General features: G+C 46.5%; 1 protein-coding gene across 2 annotated transcripts in view; it reads right to left on the bottom strand.

Moving 5' to 3' along the window:
- Positions 1-12,607, bottom strand: part of AFF2 (ALF transcription elongation factor 2) — a 470,347-nt gene that overhangs the window by 175,628 nt on the left and 282,112 nt on the right. For both annotated transcript variants that reach the window (XM_074359058.1, XM_074359059.1), the window contains exon 4: positions 4,944-4,988. In XM_074359058.1, coding sequence (XP_074215159.1) covers positions 4,944-4,988 — 45 coding nt within the window. The remainder of the gene's footprint in view (positions 1-4,943; positions 4,989-12,607) is intronic.

Below are 12,607 nucleotides of genomic sequence, written 5' to 3'. Positions count from 1 at the left end.
GGTGCAATCATTAGTGAGTTCGTTTATTTGACTCCATCATGTTAACATTAATTATAGTCTAAATTACATTTAGCAATTGTTGTCTTTCTTGGATGGAACACTGTATTACTATTTCAAGAAACTATAATTTGGAAAGTCCATACAAGAATAGGATGGATGCTTTTTGAATCATTCTGGGAGGATTAGTATTTAAGACAGCTATACAGAAAATCGTTCGTGTGATTCCAATTTGAACATTATTTATACATTAATTTGACAGGATGTAAAATCAATTGCCTAATTATTGGTTAAATGTATCAAAGAAATTCTACGGAAAGGTGCTTGATTATGCTGCATAGTTATGGTAATATAATCAAATTCCCTTTCAGACATAATTGTCTGACCAATTTTGCTCCCAAATCCATTTTTTTCCTCACTCTTCAGATGGGCTTTCTCATTTGTTTCCCCTTTAAAAGGAAAAAAAATAGCAAGTACTGTGCATGGTCGTCCTGTAATTATTCGGTAAGTTCTTTCCATGCTAAAACTGTGCACTTAAACACAGACCTAATAGGCACAATTGCCATAATTTAGACGGCTGTAAACACAGATCATGCTGTAATCAAAACGAGGTGCCCATGCCGGTGTTTACAAACCTGATCCATATGGTGGGGAGAGATGGGAAAGATGATACAGTTCATCAAATCAAGTTCCCTAAATCCTAGCTAGCAAATTCCGCATCCCTCATAAACAGTGAATTACCCATACAGATGTTTGCTTATGAAATTATCAACTGCTGAAGGTACTTTGCTAGGAAACACAATCTGTTCAGCGTCACATCTAAGAGACACGCTCTATATGCATTTTTGACTCTAGAAAGGATTTAATTGATAGTTTGTTGATATTTTAAAGTAAATTCTTGCTAAGAACAAATAAATCATACTACCGCAGAACAAATAATCATCGAACATCCATCCTCAGCTAGTAGCACTTAGTGCATGCTGCTCTCCTTGGCTTAACTCTTGCAGAAATGATTACTCTAGGACCCATAAAACCCTGTGGAGCTCAGAAAAGAAGCCGCCGCTGCCGCCCATATTATTACATATGAGCAGCTTAGGGATCCCTCATGTGATAGATGAATTGCAACTGCAGAACGCCATCGCTAGGGCCAGAGCTGTTATTATTTTTCATTTCTGTTTGTACTCGAGGGTAGCTTGACTCTGAAGAGAAAGTAGCGTGCCGATGGAAACAGGTCCGCAGGCTGGGCGGGGCCGCACCGATCGCTGCCTTGACGTTTCTGATTTGTAAAATTTATAATGAGCAATAATAGACTTGACAAGTAGCAAAGATACCTGAATTTACATGGCCTGTTTTGTAGGAGAAGGGCAGTTGGCAGAAAGGTGCTGTGGGCTGGTGAATTCTGCTTTGTTGGAAAAACTACTTGGAATGCTTTTGGCATAACTGAATTTGTACAAATTAAGGAAACAGACGAGGCTGAAATGAACTGTTGCTTGGTGCCATTATAACGGTAATCATAAAATAGACTGGAGCTTGTGAAATAAGGATGGATTCAGGTAAGCCAGCAGGAAGAGAAAACAGCAGGAATGGACAGCTTGAGGGCTGTCAGAGCCCGTTGCTTGCCCTGGGGGCAAATTACTCCACCTCTCTGGGTTTCCGTAACAAGTGACGAATAATAGTCTTTTAGTTTTGTGAAAAGTAAATGACATAATGTGCTTAAGTACTCCCCATGCATACAGTAAGTGGCAAATTACTGTTTTATTAGTAGTAGGGATTTGTTATTGGTATTATTTTATTATTTGAAGTGAGATTTGAAAATATTGAGTGGCAAGAAGAAAAGAATTAATTCCTAAGACCTGCTGAAACTATGTTGGTTTGCTGGTTTTCCAAGTCAGACTTGCTAGAAGTGCGTCAGCCAGCATCTGAGGCAGTTTTTTTCAATCCAGAGAGTAACAGGGTGGTTGACAGTGAGGCGTTGTGCTTCTGCCACATACTAGCCTCACCCTCCGTTGCAGGTCATTTATAAACTCTCTGGGCCCTAATTTCCTGAGATAATGAGGGACCGCCATGTTTCCGATGATCAAAAAAGGATAATGAGGTTCAAGTGCTCTGGAAAGCAGTCATGTGCTGGAGGGACAGGCGGTTGCGGTCACAAGCAGCCCCGGAAAACCGGACAGATAGAGTGAGACCCAGGCGCGCACAGACAGAAGTGGGAATGCGGGTCTGAAGCAGAGAGATGGTAGAGAGGGGCTTTCAAAGGAAGCCAACTGGATTGAATTTGAACAGCGTTTTGAAAAGGGGGCCAAACTAAAATGCAGTAGGCAAAGGCATTTCCATTGCCTAGGGACTCAGGGGCTGAGAGTACGGAGAGGCCAGTTGTTGTACTTGGTTAATAAAAGAAGTCTGTCCCAATGTGAGATGAAGTGGGTTTGCCTGTCGGGCTGTGGAGGGGAAAGGGGGGGATCAGGGAGGTGGGAAAGTCGGGAGAGCCAACAGACTGAGCTCCAAGTTACAGATGCCAACCGCGTGTCCACCTTACAGATTCCTCGGGTCGGGGGTGGGGGGTTGGGGGGTCAGGGTGCATAATTAACCTCTGTTTTCCAGGTAAGGAAGTTGACAAGCCGCACAGCTCGGAAGTGATGGAATGTCACGAGCGACCGGAGGCCAGCTCTTCCCATCCTGGGCATGCGCGCCTTCCTCCGCAGAGCCCTCTCCAGTGAGGGAGAGAAGATGACCTTGCTCTTGACTCTGCTTAGTTTGAAAAGTACTGAGGGGGTCAGAGAGGGCAGGAGAGAACAGAATAGTTAACTCCTCCTCCCACCACCCCCCGGCCGCCCGCCCTCCAAGGAGACGGGCGGGGAGCAAGGCAACAAACAGACTGTGAAACCAACCATCCATCGCGCTCCAAGGCCCTTAAAACAAACAGTTCCATGAACTTGTGATAAGAAAAATGTCCAGCAAGCATTCTGTTGTGCCACGAATGTGGTCTTATAAAAACTTAAGAATTAGTCATAAAATCTGATTCGTAAACTTCAGAAAGCTGATTTTTATTCTAAGCATGGGGAATGAAACATGCCATTCTTCAATAAAGGAAAGCCCACTCATTAATGGTATTGTTGGGGGGAAAAAACAGAATTCTATACAATCTATAGCCCTTCAAACAAAAAAGCCATTTCCCTAGATTCTCTTTCAAGAACAACAGAAGGACTTTTGTTACTTTCTCAAAGGGTGCTATCTTTTATGAACTTATTAAGGAAACTACTTCTTTTCTTTCCGTGTTGAAATGGCATTCTGTTGTTTCTCTAAGTGGCCCCTCCAGCAGGCTTGGGTCGCCAGCCTCTGCAGGTGTTCGCCGGCTCCCCTCGCTCAGTCACTGGGGGAGCCACCTAGACACCAGGGCCAGGCTGCTTGTCCGCAGAGAACTCCAATTGTGTCAGACTAGGTGGTGATTTTGAAACGGGTCTGGCATTCTTTCAGGAGTTGAGAAAAGACCACTGCCTTCATTTGGAAAAGCAAGGCTACTGTAGAGACGAGAGTAACAGGTTTCTTTCACTGTGGCGTTTCTTTAAAAGGAAGGTGGCCGACACCCTTGCAAGTATTTGGTGTCTTTGGTGCATCGGACCCATCTCCACCTAAGGCGAGGAGCAGGTGGCTGGGTTCCCAGGGTGCATCGCACTGTGGATTTCACAACAACCGCCCACACTCCACTCCGACCCTTGGGTCCCAGAGAGAGATGACCAAGAGGTTCCTGGGCTATTACAAAAGTAGCCAGTACATCCCTGAATCAGAGAATCTCATCTCTGATCAGAGTGATTGGACTCCTCTGTTTAATAGTCAGTAATGATGTTCTTGGGCTGAAAAAGGTACATGAATATTCACAGTAGGTGAAACCAGGTGGCCAGTCAACTTGGTAAACAGGTTTCTGCTGTTTATTACTCCTTTGGCTGCATCTTCACAGAATTTGCTTCCAACTTTGGGCTACTGAGAAGGCACTGACCAGGGGGAGCATCAGGGGATGTTGGGGAGACTCTGGTAAGTGAGGAAAGGGGATGCAGACTTTTCACTGGCACATAGATGGTTTTCTTCCTCCACTGAAAAGCCTGCATGGTTTTCTCATGGCCACACTGATCATTTATCATAATAATAAGCATTTATTTATCACTTGGCAGCTTAGAAGGGAATTAGGGCAGGCATTATTGTCCTCTTTGGCAGACAAGGAAGGGAGATTCAGAAAGATGAAGTTATCTGTCCAAGCCGCAGAAATGAAAAATGGTAGAGCCGGGACTAGAACTCACTCCCACGACCCCTACCCTTCATATGCCGCATCGCCTTTGGATGCCGCCAGCCAGAGGCAGGAGGTGAATTCTTCTGCCTTGGCTTTGGTTTTTCCTTTTGGTTTCCTCGTTTACTTTGGGAGAGGTCATTGCTGCCTTTTGCAACTTTGTGCTGCCCCCATGCCATTCTCATGCGCCAGTTCCCTCCCACTGGTAACATTTCTCACAACTTGCCATCATCCTCAAGTCTCTCCTCCTCTCCTCCCCTCCACATCACAGGCCACAGTCTCCACAACCATGCTCCACCAGCAATGTAGCGGAAGGCAGCAGTGAAGTGGACTTGAGATCCCAGAGAGCAGAAAGGCAAAGACTGAGGGTAGGATGCTTAAATAGGGAACGTTTCCTTAAAGGAGGTATTGAGTCCCTGTCCAGACCTCAAAAGAAAGACCCAGAAGGATGAGAGAATGGGATAGAGATCAGGAGACTAGCTTGATTAGAGAGTGAGAAGACGAGGTGAGAGATGAGACAGGAGGTGCAAGCAGAAGGGTCTTGAAATGGAATACAAGGATGCCCCGTCCCCATACTCTCGGAAACAGAAGAGAAATTACTTTAAACAGCTTAAGCAGATACATTGCTTCATTATTAAGAGGCACAGAAATCAAGGCTTAAACTCACCCGCAAGATTTCTTCAACACAGCTTGAATCACTGGCAAGGCTTACCTAAAACAAAATAAAACAAAAAAGAAAATTAAGCACAATCTAGTTATTCTTAGAAAACCATACTGTGTAATATTTTACTGTGTAGGCAAAATTGTAAAGAAAGTAAATATAGTTACTGATGTGGTTTTTCCCCTGCTAAATACAAAGCTGTAAGTATCTGCAAATGGCCACTTTTGTTTGACTTTAATGAAGCAGTAGGACCCCAGTGCAAGGCACAGAAAGAGAAAGACTTGTTCTGTCACTGGTTTGCTACGAGCACTGAGCCGTCCTCCCCCATCCCCCGGGCTCCAAAGAGGGAGCTCAAGCCCCTGACCCCTGAGGCCTCTTCTACGCTCTGACATAATTCACCATATTATTCATAAGACAGATTTTTAAAAGAAGAGTCCTATATGAAACACTTCTATGATTAAATGAAGTCCTCTTAACTCAGGAGTCCAATTAGATGCCTACAATTCTAATCCAAAACACTAAGGCTAAATCTCCTGTGCAAATCAAATGCTTGCCTTGGCCCTGAGAGAGAATCTCACAAATATACGAAGTGAATCCCCTGAGCTATCTTGCTCAGGGTGACACCTTCCTAATCAATCAAAATCCAAGCTACTAGCAGAGCAGTACTGAGGACTTCCTTCTCACCTGGCTCAGTCATCAGCGAAAGCAAGAAGCCAAACACCAGAGTGAAACAGCAGTTATAAAGCTGCGCATGATGAAGGACTTGGGAGTGGGTCGACCAGCTGGAGAAAGGTCTACCAGGCGTGATGTCATCCATGCAGGTGTGGGGCTCCCTAAACCTTCCTCACTCTCTCCTTCACGCCTTCACCTGCCCCAGGATCACAGCTGGATCACCTCCACCCCTCTCTGGGAGAACATCTGGTCGCTTCGGTTCACTACCTTGGGAGGTGCAAGGCCAGTCCTGTGACGAGCACAGCGCCACAGAGCCTGCGTGTCCCAGGCCCCGTGCGAGGGCAGTTAGGTCTTAATCCCCTAGTTAATCTGATAGATTGAAGTTCAAACACAACTGTATTTGGGGGCTTGGGGAACAGAATGTGATGCCAGTTTCCCACAATCTTACAAAATACACGCTACATCATCAGTGCCTCTTAAATTAGCATTACAGGCACTGCTATACCTACACTAACTTCAGCCAGTATTTCTTGAATACCTTCTCCTGTATAAAAGGCCCTGCTCCGAGGAGCGTAAGATCCCTAGTGGGGATCAGAGGGGTCACCAGTAATGAGGGGGACATCCAGGTCGGTTATCTGGTATGATTTCAGTGTCCACCTGTTATTCTGGTGTCATTACTGACAGTGTCCTCTTTCACTCTCCAAAACGTCCTGGTTTGGATGATAAATTATACAGCCACCCCTCCAGGAACAATAATACTGCAACACTGAGTGGAAAGAACAGTAGAAGGAAAGGCTGAAAAAGCTGGCTGGGCAGACACTGTCAAGGACCTTAAATACAGGGTCCTAACAGGGAACCACAGGTGGTTTGGCTTAGCATAGTTCATTCATTCATTCAACAAATATTTTGGAGGGCCATGGAGTGTGCCACGAGGTTCATGCTTGGCAGAGATACAACAGGGAGAAGCAAAAGGAGACACAGTTTCCTCCCTCGTGGGCTTTGTGGGCTCAGGAGGAAGGCGGATGTGAGAAAGCACAGTTGATGGATGATTGTAACTGTTATTTAAGTGCCACACAGGAGACCGTCCCATAGACACCGATTCTGCAAAATGAAAGGTTCCATGTCCAAATGAGTGTGGGAGATGCCGCAATCCAGCCCCTTCTTGGCAACCCATGATGCAGATCAAAGGCTCTGAGACATCTATCTCATCGGTTCACTTGACTATCAAATTGTGGGCTTTTTAGTTTTCATGTGGTTTTTTTTTTTTTTTTTTTTTGATTACCAATTATTGCCATTCTACAGAATGAGTGTTTGCAGAACATACACTAGGAGAGGTCGGTCTAACATATGACAGGACTCCAGAACTCAGCTAATTATTCACAACAGCAAATAAAATCTCATGCCTTCGCTCCCGGCTCCAGCAACTATATTTTCCAAGACAATTGTTGGACTTCTAACACACACCGTCTCCAAACCCAAAGGTCAACACAGTCAAAGCAAAGACTTCAAAATCTTCCGCATCGTGGTTGTGTTGTATCAGTGTGGGCTGCCTGGATTAAACATACATGGCCCACTCTCATGAAAAGGTCCTTTTGTCACACAAACACACCAATGTTAATTTTGAAATAAAAGTTGGGGGGGGGGTGGGAAGTATCAGCAACACGCAGACACAGCAAGAGCACTTGCCTGTGAGTCTAAAGAGTTGGGTGGGAGTCCCGGCCCTACCACTCGGGAACAGGACTTCATGCCCTTACCCCTCTGAGTCTGAGTTAGGCCAGCTGTAAAATAAAATCGAGTAAAATAAGATCACGGCCATCTTAATGCCTGCTCCTTTTAGATGTCCCAGGGCTTCTGCAAGCAGCAAATGAAATAAGGAAAGCGAACGTGCTTTGTAACCTGCGAAGCCCGTCACGGCACGTCAGGGTATTCGCTCCTGCCCTGCTGGTCTCCTGACTGCTTTATTACGAAGCCCTCCCTCCCTTCTCATGCGCTCAGGGTAGGATTTGACTCACTCTTGCCAACTGCAAATATCATCTCTACACCTGGTATTATAAATATCCATTTCCTTATGGGGAAATGCTGTCAAAATCGAAAGAGTTGTGGACTCTGGGGCATTGCAGCAAATCTAATGATGACTTCTGGGGGTGGGGAACACTCAGAATGGGGAAGAACTCTACAGACACGGACAGTCAAATAAATAGGCATCCACAACGCGGGGTCAGATTCTTTTTTCTTTTTCAGAAAACACTGGAATCCAGCAGTGACATGGAGTCACTAGTCCCGCAAACTCATCTCGCCCTGCCTCCTAGCTCTTTTCACCGCAAGACAACTCATTTGAGCCGCGAGTGTTTTTTCTCCCCCTGCAAGTGCTTTTGAATGAAGCAGCGAGCATTTCCTCCGTGCCTAGAACAGTGCTGGGCGAGGGGGGTTGGTGGCACAAAGAACTATTTGACTTGGCCTCTTTCTCTCGGAGTTAAATGTCTAGATGGGACGGGAAAACAAATAATTAGAGACCCACTGGGACACACATTGTAAGGTGGTCGTGACAAGGGTAATAGGATCGTATTCATTCACCCGTCCGCCTATTCATCACTTCTCCCATTTATTTCTTTAGACAACAAATCCTGATTGAGCTCCCACTGTGCTCAGGATGGTGCCAAGGGGAGGATTTAAAGACACTGAAGACAACATAATTTCTGCCTTTGAGACTCCACACAAATTGGGGGAGACAAACATTTACAAGGGAAACAGACAATACCGAACAGGAGGTCTGATTTCGGTGTCAGGGAGAGGGTACCTACCGGGTTCACGGACAGAGCCATGTCCGACAGGAGCTCCCAGCCGCCGAGGTCCCCACTGTAGTCATCACCCCATAAGGGAGCGAGAGGCCAAGGGTCTGACATGGCTGAGAAGTGATGGGGCCACCTGAGGCCACTTCAGGCTCTGAGCCCCCTGCAGAGCCGAGCCCGGGTCCCTCTGTGCTCTGCAGGACAGCTGAGCTAAGGCGGGGGCTCGGCCCCGGCTGCCCAGCCGCTCTCCCTGTCTCTCTGTCTGTCTGTCTGTCTCTCTCGAAGGAACTGTGGAGGAGTCACTCGGACAGGTGTGACAGGAGACTGAGGAGGAGAGCTAGGGGGTGACACTGGGATTACAACTGCTGCCTGATGAGTTGCCAAGCTGCTGCTTAATTCCGGAGCCACCTTCGCCTCCCTTTAAATCCACTCTTGAGTATTCACATAGTCCACAAAGCGCAAGTTAGCCACTCAGAGCCGCGGCATCCTTTTGCATCCCCCTCTCCACCCCCTCCTCCGGGAGCAGAAAGCAAGCTGCACGCCGCCCAGGGGAGGCTGTGCTCTCACTCCTGGCCCCAGACGACCCTCTTGTGCCGGGCACGGACGTGGTCCTCTGAGGGCCAGGGGAGGCAGGCGCACGTCGGGCAGGTGCGGAGTTGACTGAGAGCCCTCACAAGTGCCGACGCTCCCCACGTGTGACAGTGCAGCCCATGTCACCACAGAGAGACCACGCACAGATCATCTGCCGGGTGATAAATACATATCTTAGGAAATAATCAGGGTACCTTTAAATCATCAAATATTCAATTAAGTGCAGCAACAATAAATGAATTGCATAGGATGTTTTAATCATTCTGGAATTAATCAGTTTGGAGCATACTTCTTGGCGATTAGGGTAATACAAGATATCAAAAATACCCTGATTGTGGCATTGAGAGACATAAGCAGCAGCTAGCACTAATAGAAAACACGAAGATTAATGTAAAACATTAAAAGGATCCTGACCATCACATGGTTAACCCCAGGGAGTGAGACGCGCATCTCAGGACATTATTATTAAGGGGTGGCGGGGGAGAAGAGGTCATTTTTTTTTTCCTAAAATAAGCCTGAGGTTGTCCCACAATACCTGGCAATCAAAGCCCACTATTCTAGGCATATTCCACCTTGACAAAGAGTTCGCCAAGTAAAACTCACAAACTGCAAGTCTAATTGCCAGTGAACGCTTGGATTTTCCTAACAAGTACAAGTGACACTGAGTGACACATCACTAACACCAAATTCCGTGCTATTGATCCAGTTAAACAATATCCACGACTGACACTGATGGCAGCTTCCAAACTAATTCCACTTGTATTTTCATTAACAAATTGTCATTTATGCCTGTGATGGATGGAGGAGACAGGGCTCCCCGGACACGGCATTACTACTGAAATGAAAACTCACATTATGACATTGTACTACCAAATGAGTTTTCCATCTTTTTAAAATGGTTAATCCCCATCATTGGTCATTTACCTAAACAAGGAGCAGCAGCCTCTGAGGTCCCTATTTGCCTCTATCTCCCATCTCCATCCCGGGAGTCCCAGTTCTCAAATTTGGAAAACGACAAACCCAGTTCACATGAAGATCTTTCTGTCCCTTGCTTCCTGCCTCACCTTAACTGGTCCGTATTCTAGTTTGCATTCCTCAGTCCGTGGTTAAATGGGAACACTTAATATAGCATAAGCCGCAGATAGACATCCGCAGGTAATATAACTTTAATCAAAACAAAACAGACTTCACAACAGGTACGTGGTACAGCCAACCAGCTCATCATCCCCTTTCATTTTAATATAGCGAAAGAAAGCCCTGGTGTCCAAGGAGCCGCTGTTTACTTTCAAATACTGCTTCCGGCCAGTTTTTAAGGGAGTCACGCGGTCAAAATGCCATGTAAAACAAGCTAACATTCAACATTCTCTCTAAGAAAAGAAGCAACAAAAAGTAGAGCATGAAGATCAGCGGAATTTGACCCTGGCCGTTTGAAGCCAAGTACAGAAAGTGATTCTTTGTCTAGAGCCTTACATGGAACTAAAACTAAAGAGGAAGAGACAGCAATCACATTTTATTTATTTGACTAAATAAATGAGATAGTTAACTTTATTTTCTGGGGACACAAAGGGCTAGGGGAAAGAGCAGAAGCTTTGAAGCTGGACAGACTGGGATTTTTTTAAAAAGTTTTTATTGTAGTGCAGTTGATTTACAATGTTAGCTTCAGGTGTACAGCAAAGTGATTCAGTTACACATGTACCTACATATATATTGCTCTGATACTTACCTTGCTTTGTGAACTTGGGCAAGACGCTTGAACTTCTCTGAGCCTCTGTTTCTCTATCTATATAAGGGGACTAAAAAGTCCACTTGGAGGATTGCAGTGGGGTTGAGATGAGTGAGGCATATAGAAGTACCTTAGCCTGGCAGTGGATGCCTTTTCAGTGTCCATCCACACCTTCTATTCTCAGTTCCCTCTAAGGCCCTTGGAAAGGTGTCAGCACCCTGAGCCTTGGAACCACTGAGTAGACAGTTTAGTCACCTTGTCAACTGGCCCCCATGACATCTTGTGAATGTCGCTAATTATGAAATCCTATTCAGGGGCCCAGTGTGTAAGGAGTCTCAGGCGGCTGCTCCATCTGGTGGCTCTCACCGAAGGTGACAAAGGAGGCTGGAGATGGGACTCGAGGGGGCAAGACAACAGAGAGCACAAGGGGAGTGAGGGTGGGCGGGGTGGGGGACGGGCGGGGGGCGATGCGGTTCATAAGGAGGATCGAGGATCACTCTCGCTGATTACATTAGGTATGGGCAAGGGCGGATGCATATGCAGAAAAGGCCATCATCAGCTCAGAGCACCTAACGGCAGATGGAATCTGAAGTGAAGAGTACTTAATTCAGTGGGCTCTGAATAGCCATTAGCTCACTGTTCATTTATTTGGTCTAATAACTAGTTTCTATAGAAGAGTGAGCTCTCAAGGCGGGGGGGGGGGGAGTATGGTCTTAAAGAAAAATTAGGTACACATCTAGAAAGATTACCCAAAGAAACCAAGAGTCTATCTGGAAGAGCCTGGCTGCCTGACCCCCATTCCCCAGGGATGCCCGGCCTCTGGTCACCCGAGCTGGGCGGTGAGGTTGTTCCAGCTGCCGCAGGTGTCACCGCTGCCCGCACATGTGCCTGAGCTGTGCGGTACCTGCCGGCCAGGTGCCCCCGGGACAGAGCCCCCACTTCCACGTTCTCCAGGCTTCTCGCCTGATTCCTCCTTTCTGCTGCTCTCACTCCAGCCCTCTCCTCCAACTTTTCTTCGCCAGCCTCCCAGACCCTGACCCAGTGGGCTGGCCCGTTCCTGTCTCTTGCTCTTCTCAGCCCTCTGTCTGCTCCCAGGGCCCGCCCTACAACCCAGAGACCTTCCAGCCATGCTTCCCTCCTTTCAGAATTTCTAGGCACACATCCAACTCCTCAGAGCCTGCGGGATCCCCTCTTCTGTCCTGTCCAAGTCCTAGCACTGAAACCAAGGACCATTTAAGATTAAAATCTTGATTCCACTAAATCCCTACTTACTGAGCTCCCATTAACATTAACAGCTATCATGTGTGCAGGCCCATAATCTCTCCTAGTAAAAGAGGATCTTGTAAAAATACCGATGTACAAAGTGAAGTCAGGCAATTTCTGAACCGTCTCCTTAGCCATCGTTAACAAGGCAAGCATCCAGGATCTAAATATATTAAAAAAGATGGAACAGGAAGCAAGCTCGCCTCCGAATGTTGTCGACTAAAGAATAAATGTGAGGGTTTTTAGAGTTCTCTTATGCTCCTGACCGCACCACGGTCAGAGCAAGCTCTCACGGCACGGCGCAAGTCAAGCATGAATGGGGAAGCAGCGACCCCACTTTCGGGAAAAGAAAAATGTACTGACAGTCTGGAAGCAGTTCCATGTCCAAGCTCTGTCACTCATCAGCTGTTTGATTTGAGGCGACTCACTTCCTCACTCTCCAGGTGACACAATGATGCCACAGAGATCTGTCCCAAGTCCCCAGGGTTTTGCATTTCACATAACAGGACCAAACTAGTAGGTGATCGTCAGCAGATCACCAACTTTTTATTGTGAAAGGACATTACAAAACAACAGCCCAAAGGCAGGAAGGGTATAATCTTCAAAAAAGGGACTGTTTCTTCACAATAAAT

This window comes from Camelus bactrianus, chromosome X, assembly GCF_048773025.1.
Source record: "Camelus bactrianus isolate YW-2024 breed Bactrian camel chromosome X, ASM4877302v1, whole genome shotgun sequence".
In the NCBI taxonomy this organism is placed as follows: Eukaryota; Metazoa; Chordata; class Mammalia; order Artiodactyla; family Camelidae; genus Camelus; species Camelus bactrianus.
Note: the sequence above shows the minus strand (reverse complement) of the source record. Positions and strands in the feature narration are given on the sequence as shown.